Below are 23,049 nucleotides of genomic sequence, written 5' to 3'. Positions count from 1 at the left end.
GAGTCTGTATCTGGGGTATAGCAGAGCCCTGGTGGATGCAGCCAGACTCACGCCTGCCCAGTGACCTGCTCTTACCCCCAGCCTCACGGCTTTTGTGGGTCAAGTTACATCCTGGGGTGGGGATGGCGTGGCGTCACCAGCAGATCAACTTGGTACAGAAAGTCCTCCTTGTTCCCATTCCCTTACCGTTCCTTAGAAAGACTTATCTTTTAAAAGATTTCATTATGAAAAGTCTCTGAAGTATGTATATACAGAGTACTCTGGTGAGGCCCTGTGGAGACTCGTCATTTCTGTGTAATTATGAACATGGGCACATTGGCTTTATTTTTTCTTTGGCTGAAGTGGTAACACTTAGTCCATGTTAAAATTCCTCTAGTTTTCCCAGTAGGACCTTTCTATGGTTGGTTTGTCCCCTTGTCTTTTATACCTGTGTGACCTTCCTCTCTGCCTTCTCTGAATCTGGGGGCTCAGCTTCTGCAGGCTCCTCTTCCGTGTGACTGTCGCTCCCGCCGTCTCACGGGGGTGCAGGCTCAGGCGCTGGCGTCCTGGATGTTTTCTTCCGGTTGCCCCTGAGGGCTGCTCTGCCCGCCCTCTTATGGCGGCTTCTACAAGAAAGGGTTTTTCAGCTTGGAAACCAGAATCCCTTATAACTCTCCGCATTGCCACATGGGAGCCGTTCTTCCTTCACGAAGCTCTTGTGTCCTCTCGTTCATCCTGCTGTCACGCTGCGGGTCACACTGTCCTCTTGCAGTGTCCTCCTGACTTTCTTTCCTCCAGTTGCGGTCACAACCACAGAAGCAGCTAACAATAGCAAGGACTTACTATATACTAAATACTTGGTATGCATTGTTCAAACTATATAATACTGCTAAATTCTTACCACACAGTCACGTTTTTTGTGGGGTTTTTTTTTGGTGGGAGGAGCCAATAAATGACTCCCATCTTTTTTCCTCCCACACTAGGAACCAGTTAAGTAAAAGATACTGGAGTCAGGTGGAGCTCAGAATGTCGCTTTATTACCAGTGAAAATGGTTGAAGAGAGTGGCTTTTGACCTGTGGCCAAACGGCCCTGCCTGCTCATTTACCCTCAGACAGATGACCTAGCTGGTCCTCACAGGCAGTCCTGGGCGACACAGGCCCCTGTGGCAGCAGAGCATTTCCCACTCTCCTTCCACATGGTGTGGACGCAGACCAGAGTGCACGCCCTCTGCAAAAGGCGGATCCCAGCTGAGTGAAGCTCACTGGCATCCGAGAATTGGGGAGAAAAGCCAGGAATCCCTCCAAGTGGAAATGTGCTGAGAGAAGAGAAGGAGGCTTCTTTCTAACATGCCTCTCCCATCCAGTCCCCTGCTTAAAAACTCTTGAGTCCTCTCTGTCTCCTTTTTATTTCTGTATGGACTTCTCAGCTGCAGCCTGATGGTAATACCCTTCTCCACTCATCACCAACCAGCTCTCCCCGACCCCGGCCATTGACTTACTCAAGACACCGTGTCACTTGGTCTTGAGGTTGTCCAGGGAAGGGTGTTTTAAGCTCTGCACTGATGTTTTAGAAGACCGCTTTGGAAGCAGTATAAGAAGGAGGCAAAATTAGAAACAGCAGAGGTTCTCTTGAAGGTGGAATTACGGATGATTTTTACTTCCTACATTTATATATTGTTTGAATCCTTTTCATGATTAACATGTTATTTTTATTTTTTTTTATTTTTTATTTTTTAAAGATTTTATTTATTCAGTTTTTTCCCCCCAAAGCCCCAGTAGATAGTTGTATGTCATAGGTTCACATCCTTCTAGTTGCTGTACGTGGGACTCGGCCTCACGTTGGACGGAGAAGTGGTGCCTCGGGGCGCTCCCGGGATCCGAACCCGGGCCGCCAGCATCAGAGCGCGCGCACTTAACCGCTAAGCCACGGAGCCGGCCCATAACATGTTATTTTTATAATCAAATACTGCTACTTCAGGAAAGGAGGGAGAAAAGATTGGCAACAGAGAAATCAATTTGGAACCTGTTCCTGTAGTCTGAAAGAGAGGTCGTGAGGCCCTGAGCTGCATGGTGGTGATAGGGATGGGGAGCAGGAGGTGGACTTGAGACCTGCCTAGAAGGTAGGAGCACAGGACAGGGAGACTGGCTGTGGGGTGAGTAAGAGGGCAGTGCAGGAGTTGACTTGGGATTCTGCCTTGAGTTATTAGATGGATGGGACTGCGTCCGTGGAGGATGGAGGTTACATTAGAAGTGAAGGGTGTTTGAGTGCAGCTCAGGAGGTGAGTTCAGTTTGGGGCATGCTGAGTGTGACCTGCTTGTGACGTAGGCTACGGAGATGTGTGTACACAGACCTGAAGCTCAGGAGGGGTCTGTAGGTGTGGGAATCACCAGGATATGGGTGGGCTCACCTGTGGAGTGGGAAGAACAGTTTTCACTGTGTGGGTGGAGGTAGAGGGCCTAGGAAAGAGGAGGAGGATGGGAAGAGCAGCCAGAGGTTTTGGGGAACTAGGAGAGGGTAGTGTGTCCGGAGTCAGGGGAGTAGAAGGATTGAAGGCAGTGGGAACCGTGGCCGCCTGTGCCTGGGTTGGAGGACAGGAGCCTACGCAGTGAGGGAGGCTGGAGATGGTGAGGGCAAGGGGAGTGACTGGATCCTGGAGGTCTGAGCAGGAGGGAGGGAGTGGGGACTCCAGCACAGGTGGGCACAGGGAGGGGATGGCTGCAGATTAGTTTGTTTTTAATTGTAAAATATACATGACATAAAATCTGTCATTTTGGGGCCGGCCCCGTGGCTTAGCGGTTGAGTGTGCGCTCTCCGCTGCTGGCGGCCCGGGTTCGGATCCCGGGCGCGCACCGACGCACCGCTTCTCCGGCCATGCTGAGGCCGCGTCCCACATACAGCAACTAGAAGGATGTGCAGCTATGACATACAACAATCTACTGGGGCTTTGGGGGAAAAAAAAATTAAAAAAAAAATCTATCATTTTAACCATTTTTAGTGTATAGTTCAGTGGCCTGAAGTGCACGTACGTTGTGTAGCCGTCACCAGGCTGCAGACAGTTTTGAGGTGGGAGGAGACATGGAGTTGTCTCCACTAGTCTGCTGGAGCAGTCAGATACCTACCTCTGCTTGTTGGAGCCCAGCTCTTTGCCAAAGCCATTCCTGGAAACTGTTCATTGCTTCCCGTCTACTTCCCTTTCTCCTTTGAAACCCTACAATGGTTTGCTCCTTTTTTAAAATTTTTTTATTTTTTATTTATTTATTTATTTGTTTGTTTGTTTGTTTGTTTATTGTGAGGGGATATCAGCCCTGTGCTAACATCCGTGCTAATCCTCCTCTTTTTTTTTTGCTGAGGAAGACCGGCCCTGAGCTAACATCTGTTGCCAATCCTCCTCCTTTTTTTCGCTTTTTCTCCCCAAAGCCCCAGTAGATAGTTGTATGTCATAGTTGCACATCCTTCTAGTTGCTGTATGTGGGACGCGGCCTCAGCATGGCCGGAGAAGCCGTGCATCGGTGCGCACCCGGGATCCAAACCCAGGCCGCCAGTAGCGGAGTGTGCGCACTTAACCGCTAAGCCACAGGGCCAGCCCTGGTTTGCTTCTTTTTTGTGACGCTCTGTCTTGGTCTCAGTGCAGTTGTCATAGGCTGATGAGGAAGATAAACTTTTAGAAGCCAGGCCCTGTGCCACATTCCACCTAGCTTCTTGAGGCACCAGTTTGCTCCCCAGGGCCTGGGCCATGAGCCTTCTGTAAAGGAATGAATGGAAGTGTAGTTGGAGTAGGAAGCTGACCTCAGGATTAATTGACAGGGTGCAGTGGAGGACTGACAGTCAAGGCTTGGGGCAGAAGCTGAACCACTTTGCTTGTCCCGAGAGAGGTCTAATAGCATTGTGTCTATGTTTGGAAACAGCTGGGTTTCTAAGAGCACTCTTGTGTCCCCCGTGCCCCTGCCTCCCACTTGAAACATCCCCCAGGGTGTAATTTGGGCCTCCTGCTGTTCAGTTTATGTGCCACTGTCTTATGTCAAGAGCCTTGGTAAATTGCCCTGGTTGACTGACTGCTGAAGCACCAAAGCCGTAGAGTTTTCGTTTAGACTGAGGCTGTAGACTGAACCACAGCCATGTGTCTGCTGCAGAAGTTCTTGTTAGTTTAAGTGGCTTTGAAAAAGTGAGTTCTCAAAATAAGAAGAGAGAACAATTGGTTGTTCTTTGTATAGAACAAGCCCCATCGGGAACATTGACCTTGACCCTGGGTCCCCAAAGTTAGAAGGGGGAACAGAGAACTTGGGAGCCATGAGCTCCAGTTGCGGGCAGGGGCCTGGGAGACGTTACATGCTCTCTCACCCCATCCTCACACAGAGCCCTCGGGGAGCAGCACTCATTACCCCATTTTGCTAGTGGGCTGCTACATGCCTGGCCTCACACAGCCCATTGGTTGAACTGAGGTTTGAACGCAGCCCTCTGTGTTATGTACTGAGGGAATTTAGAAATTGGGGCACATTGCAGGGAAAGGCAGCACCGTGAGGAAGGGTGTGGATGCCCTGTAGCAGGAGGAGCATTTAGCCAGAAGGTGAGAAAATGTGGAAGGATATTCAAATATTTGTGGAGAGCTGACTGCTTTGGTCAGGGGCAGCATGACGGTAGCGGGGAGGGCACGGACTTCAGACTCAGACACATCCCCCTCTGGCTGCATCCTTGAGGTTAGAGACCGTGTGGCCCCTGTCCACATTGCCACAGGGCCAAGCGTGGATGCTGGATGCGCATGTGGGCGTGTGGGAGGCCCTCTGAATAAGCAGGTGAGGATGAAGGGGCCCTCCTCCTTTCCCAAGGCCGCGTCCTGGTCTTCCTGATCGTGACGCATCTGCTTCCTCCAGTCCTTGGACCTATACAGTGATCTCTCGGCGGCTCCTACCCCAAATTCATTTTCTATTTCTGCTTTAACAAGTTATCACAAACTTAGAGACTTAACACAAATTTCTTATCTTCCAGTTCTTCAGTTCAGAAGTCTGAACTGGGCCTCACTGGGCTAAAGTCAAAGTGTCTGCAAGGCTGGGGACCTTCCTGGAGGCTCTAGGGAGAGTCCATTTCCTTGTCCTTTCCGGCTTCTGCAGGCCGCCCACGTTCTGTGGCCTGTGGCCCTTTTCTTCCATCTGCAAAGGCAGCAACATCCAGCCAAGTCTTTCTCGCCTCGCGTCACTTTGACACTGACTCTTCTCTCTCTTCCATTATTAGGCACTGTTAGATTACGAGGCCTGCCCAGATAATCCAGGATAATCTAGCTATTTTAAGGTCATCTGATTAGCAATCTTGGTAATCCTTTGTCATGTTAACATAACGTATTCACAGGGATTAGGACTGGACATCTTTGGGGGACCATTATTCTGTCTACCACACATGCTAATATCCTCCTTTCACAACTTTCTTTCCTCTCTGCCTATGAAACCATACTCACATAGGCCCTGTCCTAAAATACACTTGGAGGAGATTTCCTTCTCAAGCTGTGATCTCATTCCTTCCCTTAATCTTCTCAAAAACAGTCTCTGTGATGTATTCACTCCTTAGCTCTTTACTCTCTGTCTACTGGAACTTAACTCTAAAAAACAGTCCTGACCCCTCCCAGTTGCTGAGTCTGTTGGCCACTTCCTGCTCAGCTCTCTGTGATCTTTAGCCCTGTACATTTCCCCCTCCTTGTAGCCCTCCCCTCCTTGCATTCTATACTCCTCTTACCTCTGCTTCCAAATCTCCTTTTCTCTCTTCCTCCTGTCCTGGAAGGCTTGGTCTCCAGTCAGTTTATCTTCCACCGATAATCTCATCCACTTCCGCGATTTGAATTCTGAACCCCATGCAGAGGATTCTCAGATCTACAGCTCTTGCTCTGACCTCTCTTCTGAATGCCCAGGCTGAATTTCTTATTGCTTCCCTGGGGCAAACGAAGGACCCACAGATACGATACAGGTTGTGTGAACCACACACAGTATGTTTAAGTTGGCTTACTACCCCCCGCTTTATCCACACGAGTCCTCTTAAATCCTTCTCCTGTTGGTGATCCAGGCTAGAAATCACCACCAGCTCTGATTCCTTTACTTTGGGAGCCTTCCTAGTCAGCCACATCGCAGGTTTAGGCCTGTTGTCTAGGTGGTCTTCAAAGTGGGGGAGTCAAGAAGATGATTGGGGTGTAGGAATAAAATAATGGAACTTGATTTTTATCTTAATCCTTTTACAGTCTATTTTTGTTTTAAAATATGCATAAGTATATTAGTGTATGTAATGCATTAGTAAGTATACATATGTTGGGTTGCATGTTCCTAAAGGTTTATTTCCATGATAACGCTATCAAAAAATTTGATGAGTATGGGTTTTCCAGTTTGTTTTAGCCAAAGAACCCTTTCTTTAAGTGAAATCTTACTCATTTAAAAAATGTAAATCTGTTTGGGTTGGAATGGGTGGGAGCCTAGAACCCTGCTGCTCACTCGAATGAGGCTCTTGAGGGGCCTTCTTGATGTACGATTTGGAAAACACTGATTTAGACTATTGGTGTGGTTCAGATCTGATGAAAAGTCAGTGATTGTGGAAGTGATCATGAGCATCAGAGATCAAAGGTCCCTGACATCCTCACTCCCCCACCACGTTGGTGCATGCTGCGGTCCACATCCCTCACTCTGGTAGGCAGGGATCACAGCCGTTCATCCATTTCTCCGCACCTTCTTCCTCTTCTGGGCAGGCCTTTGCACTCAGTAGAGTCTCAGTAGATGTTTGTTGAGTGGGTGGGCAGGTGGACACTGAAACTTGTGGGTTAAATTTACGTTTGGAAGAACAGGCTCTTTTCTGCCTGGACATGGCCTGCTCGGGATTTGGTTTTTCTTGACATCCCGAGTGTCGTCCTTCAGTTCTGGGGCCCTGTGTAGTTGCGTGAGGAGTCTCCAGGCCTGGTGTTCCTTCTCTGAAGTGGCACTGCAGTGCTGCCTCTTCACTGAAGCACCTGAAGGGGTTGGGTTTTGTCACAGTTGCAAAGTGGCCCCTTTCCAGGCCTCCTTTCCTCGCTTAATGGGTTTTGCTAAAGTGATGTCTCTTAATGTCAGTATAACCAACTTGTAAGTATGTTGATTAGAAAGAAACTCTTAGGTAGCGTTACTCATTCAATCCTGTACATCTTAAACCTAATTACGTTTGCTCTGACATTATGTAAATGCAGCGTTAAATCAGCCTTTCCCTTAGCAGCTCGGCCAGAGTTTTGGATGCGCTCTCTGTCCTGGCTAATGTTCTCCCCTGGGAAGAGGAAACAATCTGAGGAAGGAATGGTATCAGCTAGAGCTGAGGTCTCGACAGTGCATGCGGAGAAGTTGGCCTGTTTTCCTTTTAAAGGGTCAGCTACTCCTCACCCCTTTGGATGTCCTCTAGCCTTTCCAACGTGATGGCCCAGCTGCCTGGCACTTTGTAACAGGTGTTGCTGGCCTTCTGGTCCAAGGAGAAGGACACCTGGGCTTCTCTCTGGCTCTCAGATGCAGTTTCATGACTGAGCTTAAGGGAGGGGGCCTGGCTCTGCTTTAGAGCTGGAGTAAGTTTACTTTTGGTACATTTGTTTCAGGCTGCTTCTGAGAAGGCCAGGGCCCATGCTTACTAGGCACAAACTTTGCCTTAAAATGTTTACATAATCCTAGTTTAGACTATGTTGCATGGCACTGTCACTTTGGCTTTTTTTTGAGACAGGTGTTTTCTGTGTTTGCTTTTATATTTCTTTGTGTCTTTCTGTGCCCGCCCTTTCCCTTGGTTTTCATTGTAAGACTGACCTCTGCTGTGTCCCTAATTGGAGGGAAGACCAATCTGATTTCCTCTGATGGTTTGCCCAGGTTGCAGATGAGTACGTGTTTTCCCTGGAGGACAGTAAGAAGTCCAAGGGCCGCCGTCAGCCCTTAAGCAAGCTGCCCCGCCATCACCCGCTCGTGCTGCAGGATTGCGTCAGCGATGATGGTGAGTGTTGTCTTCTCTCCTCGCCGGGAGCCAAGTAGCTCACCACATCAGGACTTGCTCTGACAGGGCATTGGAAGGCCAGGCTGTGGGCCAGGGGTAGGCCTGTGGCTTAGCTGTTGTCCCAGATGCTCCATGAAGAGGGCAGGATTTCATTTGCTAGCTAATTTATAATCAGATTTCATTATATGTTTGAGTATCTTGGACTGAACCTAATACAGGATAATTGCATGCAGGTTCTTTCCTTTCTTCTCCTAGAAGGTACAACGCTGATTTTTCAGGATAGCCAATTCTGTCAATGGTGCCAAGGCCTGTGCTGAATGTGTGGCTGCAAAGATAATTAAGATATGTGTGTGCCCTCGAGAAGCTCCCGGGTTAGTGGGGCAAGCTGACAGATCTAAAGAAAGGAGATGCTAATCCAGGCAGAAGGAACAGCTTGTATAACCTTGGAGAAGAGAAACAGGAAGATATATTCAGAGGAACCAGCTCAGTGTGGCTGGAGTTAAGAGGCCAGGGCACAGGGAGTGATGGGTGGGGTAGGAGAAGTGAGGTGGTTGTGAGGACTTTTTCTCTTAGGCATTCAAGAGCCTTTGAAGTGTTTTAAGCAGAGGAGTGACCTGGTCACATTTACATTAGAAAGATCGCTCCTAGTGATTGTGTCTTGGGAAAGGCTTTGAGAGGAGTAGATGACCTTTTGTCATGGTCTCCATGAGATAGGAGGGTCTGAACTAGGGTGGTGGTGGTAGAGATGGGGTGGGGATGTAGTGGAGATGTTGGGAAGATAAAGTTAGCTGGATGTGGCAATTGGGTGTGGAGCTGGGAGGGTGGTAGGGAAGGGAGAAGCCTGAGCTGAGTGCCTCGCTGGTTTCTAGCTTCCGTTGGGTTTTGGAACCTGTGTTCAGTGTCTATGGAGGATGTAGACTTGGGGTTGTGTGCAGGTGGTATTTGATATCTTTATTGGAGTAAATGAGGCCACTTGGGGAGAGAGTGCAGTGGGGAGTGAGCAGACGCTGGGGTTAGGAGGACAGAGGAAGAAGAGGAGCCTGGGAAGGAGACAGAAGGAGTAGGCAGGGATGTGGAGGAGAAGGAGGAAAGTGTCATTGAAGCTCAGGGAGTGATTGCCACCAGCAGAGCATGGTCTCCTGTGCTGCCTGGAGCCCAGAGATGCAGTAAGATTAGCCAGATGAACCTCTGTAGTGACCAGGTCCTTGTTACTCTTGACTGATGCCAGGCCTTGTCCTCTCCTGTGCTATCCTTCCTGGCGCTGATGGCCGGATGGGAAGGTCCAGGGTCTCATCAGCCTTTCTTCTGCTCCACAAGCCCCACATTCCCTTTCTGATCTCGTGTCAGTGCCCATCTCGACTGTTTTCTGTGGTAGAAGGGTCGTGATAAGCGGACTGGAGAAAGTCTCTTGAGATCCTGTAGTCAGAAGTAGACCAGTCCCCGAGTCAGAGTCTTAGGAAGTCCTCTGTGGTCTTCCTCTAGCCCAAGAAGGGGCTTCAGCTTCTCTGGGTAGCAGCAGCCCCACTTCATGATTTCCCCCAATGCTCTAAAGCAACAGAGGTTGTAGAAAACTGGAAAAGCAGAAGAAGTTATAAAGACGACAACAAAATTACCCTGCAGAGGTGACCACTGTGAACATTTTAATGTGTTAATCTTCCTGACTTTTCTAGTCAGATGTTAAATTGTGTCCATGTATGTCTTTTTATAATAATGTATTTGAGTTTATAATATACAGCCCCCAATTTTTTATGATAAAAAAACTTCAAATGTTGAAAAGTTGAAAGAACAAAACTGTGCACCCTGCCTGCATTCAAGAGCTGTTAGCATTTTGCCGTACTTGCTTTCTATCTCTCCAGACATGTTGTTTGTACATACTGCATACATATTTGCTGAAAGTCAGTTGTAGTCATCAAGTCACTGCACTTCGAGTACACCGATAGGCATCTCCTAGGAAGGACTGTCTCCTGTATAAACACTACACACCTAGGAAAAAAGCAGTAATTCCATAATACCCTCTAATCTTCGGCTCATATTCATTTTTCCCTGCTTATCCCAAAAATGTGTTTTATAGTTTTTTTCTTTGAAACCAGTATAAACGAAACTAGGGTCACACATTTGAAAGTTTGTTTCTTCAGTATCTTTTAGTCTAGTGTGCCCCTCCTGCCACTTAAAAGTGTTTTTTCAATTAAGGCATAACATTCAGTGCAATGAACACATCTTAACTGTACAGCTCAATGAAGCTTTACATATGTAAATTATAAAAGTTTGATTCCTGCAGTTTTCACTTAACATAGTGAACATTTTTCCTCGTCATTCCATATTTGCAATGGAATGATTTTGGCCACTTAGGATTTTGTGAATGGAACAGATGTCGGTGTGTGAGTTTTTCTGTTGTGATTGTGAGGCTGTCTGTTTCTGTTTCTTCTGTCCTATCCTGGTCACTCTTGTTTTGGCCAAGAGGCAGAAAATATCTGTGCTTTGGCTCTGGCACTGTGGTTCCTGGCTGGGCCTGATCAGTGGAGCCTGTAGGGGTTGATATTAATTATCTGCATTGGCGTCACTACACTACAGTACCTTTCACCGAGGTCACACGCATGGCAGCTGCCAGATGCGTTTTGATTAAACATGACCATGGGGCCGGCCCCGTGGCTTGGCGGTTAAGTGTGCGCGTTCTGCTGCTGGTGGCCTGGGTTCGGATCCCGGGCGCGCACCGAGGCACCGCTTCTCCGGCCATGCTGAGGCCGAGTCCCACATACAGCAACTAGAAGGCTGTGCAGCTATGACATACAACTATCTACTGGGGCTTTAGGGGGGAAAAAATTAAATAAATAAAATCTTTAAAAAAAAAAAAATAAATAAATAAACATGACCATGAAGGTGGGGTAGATAACTATTTATCTGCACTGAGCAGTGAGCTGGAGTTGCTAGAAATGAACAGACAGATGGCCACCTAGTGCAAGTACATACCAGAGCACTCCTTAGGCTCCTCTGCATAGATCTCCAGGGCCTCTTGGAAAGCACTTCTGTCGGGGAACACGCAAGAAGATCATTGATTGCTGAGGCTCACTTGTAGCTAGATGTGGTGATCCCATGAGATGCCTCATGTGGTGGGCTTGGCACAGAGCCAGCCTCCTGTCGAATGCTCCATTCTTGGGCTTTTGGACACACTTGACAAAGAAGGACATCCCAATGGTAACTTCTCATGCTTCCCTCATGTGGGGGAGCATCTGGAGAAACACTTCGGACATCAGTTTATTTTGATGTTTGCTGCTACTTGTACCAAAGATTGCCCTCATTCACCCATAATCTTAGAGTGACGGGGGTTCCCTTACCTCCTGGATCTTGTTTCTGCTGGGACTAGTGGGCTACGCCCCTCTCTCCCTGCATTAGGGGGAACTGGAAAGTGCACGCCTTTATCACTTCCATCGTGTTTTGTGAGGAATTTTTGTTTTCCATTCAGTAATGTCTCCCTTTCTTTCAAGAAGGTGCACCCAGAGGGGATTTTCCTTCCCCAAGCAGTGCTGAGGCCTGGTAAATTACATGCTTTGCTGTCTAGAGTAACGAAGAGATACAAAAGGAAATACAAAGACACCAGGGGTCTGTGAAGGACCAGATAATATGTATTTCAGGCTTCATAGGCCTTATGTCTCTGTCACATATTCTTCATATGTCCCTAGCCCTTTAAAAATGTAAAAACAATTCTTAGCTTCCTGAGCTGGCTGGATGTGGCCCGTGGGCTGCTGTGTGCCAGCCTCTGTCTGGACTCCAGGTGTTAACATCCTGTAGCCGGAAGAGGGTTCATCTTGGACACACTCTGCCTTCCTCTGAGCCAGAGCCAAGATGGTCAGTGAGCCCTGTCCAGAAAAGGCAGATAGCCCACTTACCTTTCCAGAGACAGCTGGAAAATTCTGACTAAGGGCCATGGTGTAAAAACCTTTAAGCCTTGCCATTTCTGTTATTTTTCTTCCTGTTTCCCTTCAGTGCAACTAAAGAGAAAACTCTAAAAGGTAAGGACTCAACATGCTGACATACTGGGGGCAGCAAGTAACGTGGTTTCTGGCGAGATGGTGTTTCACTCTGCTGCCCTTGGGCAGAGGGGTTGAATGCTGGCAGCTGTTAGGGGAGAGGAGAGCAGGCTGAACTCCTGGTCAAGAAGGAAGAGTAGAGACCATGAATCAGTCTGGCCGGAGAAAGGGCTGCTGGCAGGACTGCCCACAACATCATCCAAGTATTGAAGGAGTCTACTGAAGATCCCTCCTGCCCTTCGCCTTTATCACTTGTCGGGTCTTGGGCTTAGTCCAAACCTGGGACCAACAGTGCAGCCAAGCTCATCACTCTCCAGGCAGAGCCACACATGTGCAGGGCTGGCACTGACGCGCCTGCTGCTTCCTTCTCTAGAGACGTCTGAACAGCTGACCACCGAGGAGGAGGCTGAGGAGACAGAGGCCTGGGCCAAGCCCCTGAGCCAACTGTGGCAGAACCGACCCCCGAACTTTGAGGCCGAAAAGGAATTCAATGAGACCATGGCCCAGCAGGCTCCTCACTGTGCCGTCTGTATGATCTTTCAGACTTACCATCAGGTGAGCCTGCTCCATCCCCTCTGTTACCCAGGACCAGCAGTCAGAGGGAAGCTGGGTTTAACTGTGGGCACACAGCTTGTCACAGTGTGTACCGTGGGTACACTGTCTTGGGAAAGGCATGTTTTTCTAATGTTCTCTGCCCTGTCCATGTACTGGTCAGGCTTTGCCAGGCAGATGACCGAGCAGTGTGAGTTTGCACTTGAGAGTGCTTTGGAGAAGAGCCGAGGCTGTGCCTTAGGCTCTGGGGGATTCCCTCCTCCCCTTGGCACTCGGGGTTTGCAGAGGAATCTGCTCTTTTGTTACCGTTCTAGTCAGTAGTTATTCCTTCCAGGTGGTTTATAGTCCTGGCCAGTCAGTCTGGAAGACTGTGAATTTCTTTACTACAGTCTGAACTTCAGATGAAAAGCCAGATCCACCAGTGTTATCTCTTTCCTTCCTCACAGTGGGTATTGGCAGCAGTCAGAGGAACTAGGGTGGGGTAGGAGCTGAGGGCCTGAGGGAGGGAGGGGGTGGGAAAGCATGGGAGCTGAGCTCAGCTGTGCCCCTCCCGCTCCTAGGGCATTTGATGGCCTCACCATCATGGTCTGGCTCCAGTTCTAGGAGGCCAGGAAGGCATCCACAGCAGCACATGCCAGATGACCACCTCAGTCTCAGCTGGGACCTGCCCAGGGTGGCAGATAACCAGTCCCCTGTGGTGGTTTAAGTGGCATGGCTGCTGCTGATCCTGGCAGGGCCCCAGCTTCGTGCCTGCCAAAGAATGGAACCTCAGACCAACGCAGTTTGGATTAGTAACTCATTACTTCTTTTCCATTGATAAAAAGCAAAACTAAAGCACTATAGGCCCAGCCCCATGGCTTGGCAGTTAAGTGCATGCGCTCCGCTGTTGGCGACCCGGGTTCGGATCCCGGGTGCGCACCGACACCGCTTCTCTGGCCATGCTGAGGCCGCGTCCCACATACAGCAACTAGAAGGATGTGCAACTATGACATACAACTATCTACTGGGGCTTTGGGGGGATAAAAAAGGAGGATTGGCAATATATGTTAGCTCAGAGCTGGTCTTCCTCAGCAAAAAAGAGGAGGATTAGCACGGATGTTAGCTCAGGGCTGATCTTCCTCACAAAAAAAAAAAAAAAAAGAACTATATGTGCCCTTGCCTGTGAGGGCAGCAAATGGCCTGGTTGTCCTGCCAGCAGATCTGCTGAGTGGGGCTCAGTTTCATGAGTGACATAGTCTTGGGGACTGACATGTTTCTGGGCCCATCCTTGGAGTGGGGGTGATGGTGTCATCCAGCAGTAGAGCCAGCAGATGTTTGCAGTCAGGATATTTGCCAAGGGAAGTATGTGGACGTAATGTTTCTCCTGAAGGGGCCCCAAGCCAGGGATCGCAGGAGGGGCTCCAGCCGTGTGACAGTGCTTGCAGTTCCAGTGACCTGCTGACATGGACCACAAGAGCATATCAGTGCTGGCCCTTTAGGAGCACCTGCTCTGGGTGCTCTCCCTGGGTGGGGCCACCATGCTGTGCAGCCCAGAGGGGACCCCACATGGCAGCCTTGCTAATGTCTTGGTGCATTTTATTACCACTTGGCTTGGGAAGATTGAAATCCCAGTTGCCTCTTACCTCGCTCCCTCTTCTCAGTTGTCCCCTCGGGGCCTTTGGTGCTGCTGTGAGAAATTGAATTGGAGTCATTAGAGGTAACTTCAGTTAGCAGCTCTGCAATAATGGCTGTGCACCTGGGAGGGAGCTGGAGCCATAGTCCTACCAGTAAGAGAGCCAGCTTTCTGCTGATGGAGCAGGTGGAAAGCTGAGAAGACAGGCACATGTTCACTGAGGTGTGCCCTTGCTCTCTCTGTAGGTTGAGTTTGGAGGCCTTAGTCAGAACTGTGGAGATGCTCCAGATTTAGCCCCCCAGAAGCAGAGGACCAAGCCATTGATTCCAGAAATGTGCTTCACCTCGACTGGCTGCAGCACAGACATCAACTTGTCCACCCCTTACCTTGAGGAGGATGGCACCAGCATTCTAGTGTCCTGCAAGAAGTGCAGCGTCCGGGTCCACGCCAGTGAGTGCCTTCCACTGTCCTCTGCATCCTGTCCCGGGGGCCTGGGCCTTCTCACTGGCACTCCTTGCCCCTGTTGGCCTCCCTCCCACCTCCTAGAGGCCTCCTCAGTCTCCCAATGTGAAGACTGCTTCTCTGTTCTTGGGGGTTGTTGCTGATTGAGTCTGAGTCTCCTGTGACTCCAGGGTCCACCCTTGCACAGTCAACTCTGTGCTGGCCTCTTGGTTGCAGATACCAGGAAGGGGATGAGTCCCTGCTACCCACTAGGTGTTTGTACCAGTGAATCTATGGTTTCTGACTTTTTGGGACTTTGGGCCATGCTGTATGGCTGCACCCTGAGGGCCCTGACTCTAGAATTCAGGGGTTTCTGTAAGATTTGGTTGTAGCTTTGGGACGTAGCACATGGAAAAGAGTTGCAAATCTACATTCTGACTCTGGCTTCTGGGTTTAATTTGCTTCTCTTGGTGTCCCTGTCAGGTTGCTATGGGGTCCCGCCTGCAAAGGCTTCTGAAGACTGGATGTGTTCTCGGTGTTCAGCCAATGCCCTGGAGGAGGTGAGTATGTCCACACCGTTACTGTCTTCCCGGTGAGACTTGGAGTTCGCTCAGGGCCAGACTGTCTCATGCGGACTTTATGCCCCAGTAGTCCGATAGGGCCTGGTAGCAGTGACACCAGAGTGCGCACTCTCAGGATAAATCCCCATGGATCTCAGAATAAATCCCCATGGCAGTGAGAGTGGTTGCTGCCCACCTGTGGCGGGGCATGAATAGAGTCTGGAAGCTGTTTTTGTTCCATTGTGTCTGGACCAAGTAGAGGTCCTCCTGTGGACAAACCATAACCCCCTTTAAAGAGCTTAGCCGTTGGGTTGGAGCATCAGAAGGGGGCTCAGATGGTTCATCTTACAGCTTTCTCTTCATCTCCCCTGCCTCCTGAATCTGGCTGTCCTCCACATAGGGAGCACTCAGAGTTCTGTAATGCCTCTAGTTTGAGCAGAGTATCATTCATGACTTTGCTTACAGTTATTATTAACAGTAACAGCGAAGAGGATTGTGTTAAGTCAAGCGAGTGCTTGGTGCACTTTGGTGCCGAGTGGCTTCCCCGTTTTCCTACAGGGCAGTCCTGGTTATAGGAGCTGCGTAGGCGAAGCCCCACATGCCATTAGGCTGCTTTCTTATGTGGAGGCTACAATTGCCCAAAGGAAGTTGAGGGAATAGAAGATTGGATGTTAATGACTTGGTGGTAACCACTTTCCTCCCCTCCGTTCTTGGCAGGACTGCTGTTTGTGCTCATTACGAGGAGGAGCCCTACAGAGAGCCAATGATGACAGGTGAGGGTTCTGGGCAGTGCCTCAGCACACTCAGTTCAGAAGCAGCGTGCAGAGGCACTGCGAGGGCTGTGGCTGTTCATCAAAATGACTGATGAGGATTTGGGAAGCACATTGTTTGGAGCTGGGATACCTCTCCAAGACGAATTAAAAAATGGGGTGCCGAGGGGAGCCAAGGAGTCCCAGACCTTCCTAACTCCACCTTCCCCTCTGAGGCAGAGATGTAAGTATCGTCCTCCTTTTGGAGGCGCTCAGATGGACTCACGAGGGTATGAAGATCCTGTGCAGATGATGCAGGGGCTTTGTGGGCAGGAAGTGAGGACACTTGCCTTGTTACAGCTGGGGTTGGTGCAGAAGAGGCCATGGCCATGGGCTAGCGAGCACTTTTCCACAGGCAGACTCTCCCTGGCTCAGACATCCTCAAGGAGGAAAGTTGGACAGCTTCCTTGAGGAGAGCCCAGCCAAGTCTACCCACTGTTGAATCAAATTGACAGAAGTCTTGGGCATCTTAGCCCAGAGCTGCACTTCTCAGCTGTCAGGCAGCTCATTTTTACCAAGCTGAATCTCGGTGCTTCGTCTTGTGCTTACTCAGTCTGAGGTAGAAATGTCAGGTGAATAAGGTTTTTGCCCTGGAAGAGCTGGCTGTCTAGGAGATAGTGTGCACAGGTCAGTGGGCAACCAGTGGTCAGTGTCCTGCTTCTGGCTAAAATCCTGTGGGAACTTGGAGCACACATACTGTCCCACCGCCTGCCTCGTGGGAATCCCCTTCCTGCTGTTCCAGGTAGATGTCTGTTCTGCTTGCTGCGTCCACTCTTTTAAAGGCATTTGCTGCCATTACTTGAGGACATTGTGTTCCTCACAACTGTGAGATAGCGCTGTTAAGGTTCTTCCTTATTTGGAGTGGAAATGGCTCTGCTTGAGCCTCCCACCTTTACCTTATAATCCTTGTTCTGCCCTGCAGGGCCACGTAAAACAAATCTGTTCCCACTCTCCTGGAACAGTCCCACCAGTACTGCAGACGGCTTCCCTGGAGCCCCAACACTCTTTCTTGTAGGTTTTCACCTGGCCTAGTTTTAAGAGCATTCGCCATCTTAGTTGTTCCCATCTTGGTGCATGTCAATTTCCCCAAATGCCCAGAGCCTACTTTAACTCTCCAAGGATGTCTGTTGATCAGACCTGTCAGAGTCAATGGGGTTGGGTCCAGACCTTAAAGAGTGAGCCTGCTGTGGGTGAAGGGAGCAGAAGGGAGAGGTCATTTCAGCCCAAGGGAAAGGTTGGGGCAAAGGCCCAGCGGGGCGAGCTGTGATTACTGGCAGATTGGGGCACAGTTGGAGGTATTTTAGGAAGCACCCAGGTCCTGTGGTGAAAGAGGGCTGTACAGAGCTCTGCAGCTTATTCTCACTCCCTGGAATCTGCCACACTCAATTAGCTGTGGCTCTGCTCATTTTGCAACAGATTGTGAGTGAGTTAGAGTTGTAAGAAGCGCAACCCTGTGCTGACCCAGGGCAGTGTGGTGGGGACATGTTTCCACATACTCAGTGCGGAGACACTTCTGGTTCTTACCTCGCCGGGTCCCAGGAACTTGTGGTGGAAGTCAGTGATCATGTTGGGTAAGGGAGGAAGCACTGTCGGCAGGCCCATGTTAGATGAGAAGGCCTCAGGGCCTTGGAGCCAGAGGTGATTGAGTTGTCTTTGCCTTTTGGCAGGTGGGTCCACGTCTCATGTGCTGTGGCAATTCTGGAAGCCAGGTTTGTCAACATTGCGGAAAGAAGTCCAGTGGATGTGAGCAAAATTCCCCTGCCCCGCTTCAAACTGGTAAGGAAGAAGAGATGGGCTTGTAGACTCTGCATCATCACCCGGTTTATAGGTCTCTGGGTGGAGAAGAACACAGCATTTCTGGGGGCACTCTCTGCCTGGCCCAGAGGCCATCCTGTACTCCTAGGTTTTGGTCAGAGTTTGTGATTCTCACCCTGCAATTAAAACTACTTAATGAGGAGGACACCTGTAATCAGACAAGAGATTAAAAGAGGGTGTGTGCCCTCGTGTTTTGGGAAGGGCGTTAGTTCTTGCTGGTTTGGCATTTGGGCGGGGAACTGTAGAATAGACTGTACTATTAGTTCCTGGAATCATTGGCTTGCTTCCCCTGTGTTATAGAAATGTGTCTTCTGTAAGAAGCGGAGGAAAAGAACTGCTGGCTGCTGTGTGCAGTGTTCTCATGGCCGTTGCCCAACTGCCTTCCATGTGAGCTGTGCCCAGGCTGCAGGAGTGATGATGCAGCCAGACGACTGGCCTTTTGTCGTCTTCATTACCTGCTTTCGGCATAAGATTCCTAATTTGGAGGTGAGGGAGGGTGCCATTCTAGAATTCTCTTGACAGTTTCCAGGGTCATTTTCTCTGCAGGCTGTCCATTTGTTATGTTAGCAAATATTTCCTCAAGCATGATGTTTTATGGAGAGAGCTGATGAGGAAGGGATTAAGAGATGACCCTTGTCCATCTCTACTTCCTGCCTTGTACTCCTAATCCAGTGACCAGACTGCTTGTGGTTGATTCCTTTTGATTATCTGTTTACTTCTTTTTTTTTTTTTTTTTTTAAGATTTTATTTATTTTATTTTTTCCCCCCAAAGCCCCAGTGGATAGTTGTGTGTCGTAGCTGCACATCCTTCTAGTTGCTGCATGTGGGACTCGGCCTCAGGATGAACGGAGAAGTGGTGCCTCGATGCGCACCCGGGATCCAAACCCGGGCCGCCAGCATCGCAGTGCACGCACTTAACCACCAAGCCACAGGGCCGGCCCTGTTTACTTCTTTACCTTTCCTCAAGGATAACCTCCTTGAGGGTCCATATCTTATTAATCTGAGTGTCCCTATTACTTACCACAGTGTCAGGGATGTAGTGGAAGCTCTGTAAATGCGAGCTGATGGGGAGAGCTCCCAACAGTTAGCCGTGAAGTGCCACACAGGGAGGTTTTCGTACTTCTCTAAATGGTGAAGCTCAGCGAAAGATACATGTGATTTTAGCTAGAGGAGTCGTGAAAGGGTTTGAGTAGAAGGTGACATTTGAAGTGGGTCTTAATAAGTAGGAATTGTGAAAGGAGGGCATTCGAAGCTTCAGAAACAGAATGAGCAAGTCTCAGAAGAGTGAACATGTACAACAGGTTCTGGGAACGTGGCGGGGGATGATATTTCAAAGGCAAGTGGTGCCAGCTGGTGAAGGCCCTGGACTGCCATACTTAGGAGTTTGACTTCTCCTCCATCAGATAAGGAGAACTTTTCCAATGTTATGATTTTGAGCTATATTTTTCAATAGTTACTCTGGTGGTTATTTGAAGAAAGGATTGAAGGAATAAGAATTTGAGGCAGGCTGTGGCTTAGCGGTTAAGTGCCCATGATCTGCTGCTGGCGGCCCGGGCTCGGATCCCGGGCGCACACCGATGCACCGCTTCTCTGGCCATGCTGAGGCCGCGTCCCACATACAGCAACTAGAAGGATGTGCAGCTATGTTATACAACTATCTACTGGGGCTTTGGGGAAAAAAAAGGGAGGAGGATTGGCAATAGATGTGAGCTCAGAGCCGGTCTTCCTCAGCAAAAAGAGGAGGATTGGCATGGATGTTAGCTCAGGGCTGATCTTCCTCACAAAAAAAAAAAAAAAAGAATTTGAGGCAGGGAGACCAGTTAGCCTAGGAGAGAAGTGAGGTCTGACGTGGGAACACATGGGCAGAGCCTTAGGGTCACATCCAACTCTGGAACCCTACAATGGGTGGAGTTGACAGAGTTTGTTGACCGCCATGGGGAGAGGGGATGGAGAGAGAAGGAGAGGAGGAGGAAGGGTCGAGGGAGTATGAATTTAAGATGACTCACGTTACTCCTGTGGAAGATGGAAAGGATGCTAATATGATGATGATATTAACTGTGATCAGGAACTGAGATGGAGCAGGGCTGTTCTGCAGGGGAAAGGAGGAGAGTGAAAAAGAGGAAAGGACGCGTGGACTCTGAGGTTGCTGGAGCATTCTGACTGAGTCACCAGCAGACAGCTGGATTAACTATAAGGGTAAAGATTGGGATATTATCAGCATTTAACAGAATAGTTAAATCCAATTCCCATTAGGAACTGGACTCTGGAGATTCCAAATATAAGGAGCAAGGTGGCAGAGCATGAGCCAGTGAAAGCAGCTGAGAAAGTGGAGAGAGAAGTAGGACATGACAGTCCAGCAAGTGCAGGGCCTCAAGAGGGCCACATGCGATAGGGGAGGGAGGTCTGGTGTAATGGGCATTGGGTACCCCAAACTGGGGAGTGTCCGTGGAATAGCCAGGTTGGAAGCCAGACTGTTGGGGGAGACTGCTGTCAGTGAGTTACAGTCTAATAGAAGAGAAGGTGCTAAAGGCTTGTCAACAGCGTGGTAAATACAGTAATAAAAGGAAGCACACGACAGAGCACCAGTCCAGAGGACAAACTTTTCCACTCTGCCATTTGAGATCATAGTAAAGGCCTTGTTGGCTGACTGGATTCTCTTTTTTCCTGAGCATGAGAGGCGTCGAGGGTAGGTTAGGAGTTTAGGAAGATGGGAGAAAAGTCAATATGAGAAGGAGACTCTGGAGGAGTAAAAGCTTGAGGTAGGAGAGTCCCGGCTCTTGACAGGGAAATAGGAGTTTTGTTACGAAACAGGAGAGTGATTCTGTGGTTATCATTAGCACTCCACATCCTAAATTGGCAGCTGTAGACTGCCAATGCTATGAGGAAATGGGGGTACTGTTGAGTATTTCTTTCACTAAGTCATTCTTCACATATTTTGGGGGCATCTGCTACATGTCAGGCACAGGTTAGGTGCTGGAGTAGACCAGTGAACAAGACCAGTCGGTCCCTGCCCTCCTGCTGCTGATAGCGTAGTTGAAAGATACATAGGAAACAAGTAAACACACAGTATGTCAGATGGGAGAAGCATGGCGGATAAAAAGAAAGCAGGATAAGGGAACGGAAGAGGAGGCAGTAAGGAATGGTGTCAGTGAGTTGACACTGGATGTGAAAGAGCTGGCATGCAGATAACTGGGGAACAGCAATTCAGGTAGAGGGAACAACAGTGCACAGACACTGAGGTGGGAACATGCTTGGCATGCATGCTCAGAACAGCAAGGAGGCCAGCATGCTGGAGCGCAGTGCTGGGGCAGTTTAGGGAGAGTAGTTGGACGTGAGGCCACCAGGTGCTCTGTGGTCCCGTTTGCGTCAAGGGCAGTTCAGAATGAGAAGAAGGGTGAGGTGAGGGCCCCTGTAATGGGGAGCCAATATCGTATGCAGCTGAGGACATCCAGGGAACCTCGGTCTTTGTGCCCTAGCCCTGAGGGTAGAGCTAGTGCCAAGACCTGTGTGGAGCATTGTCTGGGGGCCCTGGGCCTCAGATCACCTGTTGAGTGTATATTTTGATGTGTGTCTAAGCTGTGTGCACTAGTAGATGCTATTTGGTCGGTTCTTGGCAGCAATCAGGAAGTCACAAGAGTCTGTTTTGGGATTTCAGGGTAAGACAGTATGGCCTGAGGACCAGTTGTGGACTGGGAACTAGGGAGCAGCTTCATTTATGGAGGAAAATATGACAGTGGGTTCTTCCAGTGTCCTGGCTAGGGTGTGGATATCTGGAAAGTCCTGTTTCAACTCCCATCTCTTATTCCTTTTTCACTTTTCCATTCTCATGCTTATCTTTCCCTGGTAAAGAGGAACCAGTTGGTTCTGATCCCCATTTGCCAGGCCTGTCAACTCAGTGTGGGAGTAACCCAAGCCTCTGTTTCTTCCAGCGTGCCAAGGGAGCCTTGCAGAGCATCACTGCGGGCCAGAAGGTCATTAGCAAGCACAAGAATGGGCGCTTCTATCAGTGTGAGGTGGTCAGGCTCACCACTGAGACCTTCTATGAAGTCAACTTTGATGACGGCTCCTTCAGTGACAATCTCTACCCTGAGGACATAGTGGTAACATCTGTAGGGAGCTTCTGGGGCAGTTTGGGATGGGGGTATTTCTAGGTCTGGCTGCAGACTGGCTGTGGGCCTGCTGCCTTTTCTAGGCAGGCCCACGGTCCCATCAGTCAGTCCCCAAACAGAAAGAAGCATTTGTACTGGTCTTCCTGTGCAAAGAAAATTGTGTGCTGCCAGGGTACCCTGCTTCCTCTAGAAGCTCTTAGGAATCGGGGTTTTTTGCAGTTCTTTGAAACATGCTTTTATTTCGGTCTCAACTACCCTCGAAGGCATTCTACTGCATTGGAGGAGCCCGGCTTTGGAATCAGGCCAGTGTGCTAGTACCAGCTCCACTGCTTAGTAGCTATGTGATTTTGGGAGTATTATCCAACTCTCTTTTCTACCATGCCCTCTTAGTAGATATATGGACTTAGTAGATATATGTGATTCTTTACAGTTGAAGGCTTTGGGGCTGAGTAGCAACTGCTTGGAGACACCCCTGGCCTGCTTATGTGATCAACACCTGAGATGCTGGAGGCCCTGCCTACACCCAATCCTAGGTTTCCTGGCCCAGTACTCAGGACTTAGTTCAGGTTTCCCCTTCCCCGCCCCCCCCCTGGCTTTTCACATGTTAGACTAAGCACCAAGGTAGTAGCATGAAGCTACTTCATCCGCTAACAAATCAAATCAGGTATTTCCCATGTTTGTACCACATTAGCAACATAGTTGCTAAAAGCACATTCATTAGTTGTAAGGTAGACTTAGATCGCAGTAAAGATGATGTCAGTAGTATTCATGGCAGTAGAATAGCTATGATTTATTAAGCTCTTCCAGTATAGCAGGCACCATGCTAAGTGCTTTACGTCAGGTATCTCTGTCACTTCTCTTACTAACTCTGAGAAGTGGGGGGTATTATCTCTAACTTATTTCTAGAACAATGATCTCAAGACTCTTCTAGAAGTTACTGAGGACCCCAAAGAGGTTGTGTTTTTGTGGGTTATGTCTGTCAATATTTACTCTATTAGAAATTTAAGGCCGGCCCCGTGGCTTAGCGGTTAAGTGCGCGCGCTCCGCTACTGGCGGCCTGGGTTTGGATCCGGGGCGCGCACTGACACACGGCTTCTCCGGCCATGCTGAGGAGGCGTCCCACATACAGCAACTAGAAGGATGTGCAGCTATGACATACAACTATCTACTGGGGCTTTGGGGAG

General features: G+C 49.3%; 1 protein-coding gene across 3 annotated transcripts in view; it reads left to right on the top strand.

Annotated features, from left to right (window-relative positions):
* KDM4A (lysine demethylase 4A) overlaps window positions 1-23,049 on the top strand; it is a 43,341-nt gene that overhangs the window by 15,992 nt on the left and 4,300 nt on the right. For all 3 annotated transcript variants that reach the window (XM_004441977.2, XM_087446097.1, XM_087446096.1), the window contains exons 12-19: window positions 7,822-7,942; window positions 12,341-12,522; window positions 14,377-14,581; window positions 15,056-15,132; window positions 15,850-15,905; window positions 17,609-17,717; window positions 18,057-18,242; window positions 21,686-21,856. In XM_004441977.2, the coding sequence (XP_004442034.1) occupies window positions 7,822-7,942; window positions 12,341-12,522; window positions 14,377-14,581; window positions 15,056-15,132; window positions 15,850-15,905; window positions 17,609-17,717; window positions 18,057-18,242; window positions 21,686-21,856 (1,107 nt within the window). The remainder of the gene's footprint in view (window positions 1-7,821; window positions 7,943-12,340; window positions 12,523-14,376; window positions 14,582-15,055; window positions 15,133-15,849; window positions 15,906-17,608; window positions 17,718-18,056; window positions 18,243-21,685; window positions 21,857-23,049) is intronic.

This window comes from Ceratotherium simum, chromosome 22 (assembly GCF_057802395.1).
Source record: "Ceratotherium simum simum isolate JZ-2026a chromosome 22, ASM5780239v1, whole genome shotgun sequence".
In the NCBI taxonomy this organism is placed as follows: Eukaryota; Metazoa; Chordata; class Mammalia; order Perissodactyla; family Rhinocerotidae; genus Ceratotherium; species Ceratotherium simum.
The sequence above is the reverse complement of the archived record's forward strand: the minus strand, read 5'-3'. Positions and strand labels throughout refer to the sequence as shown.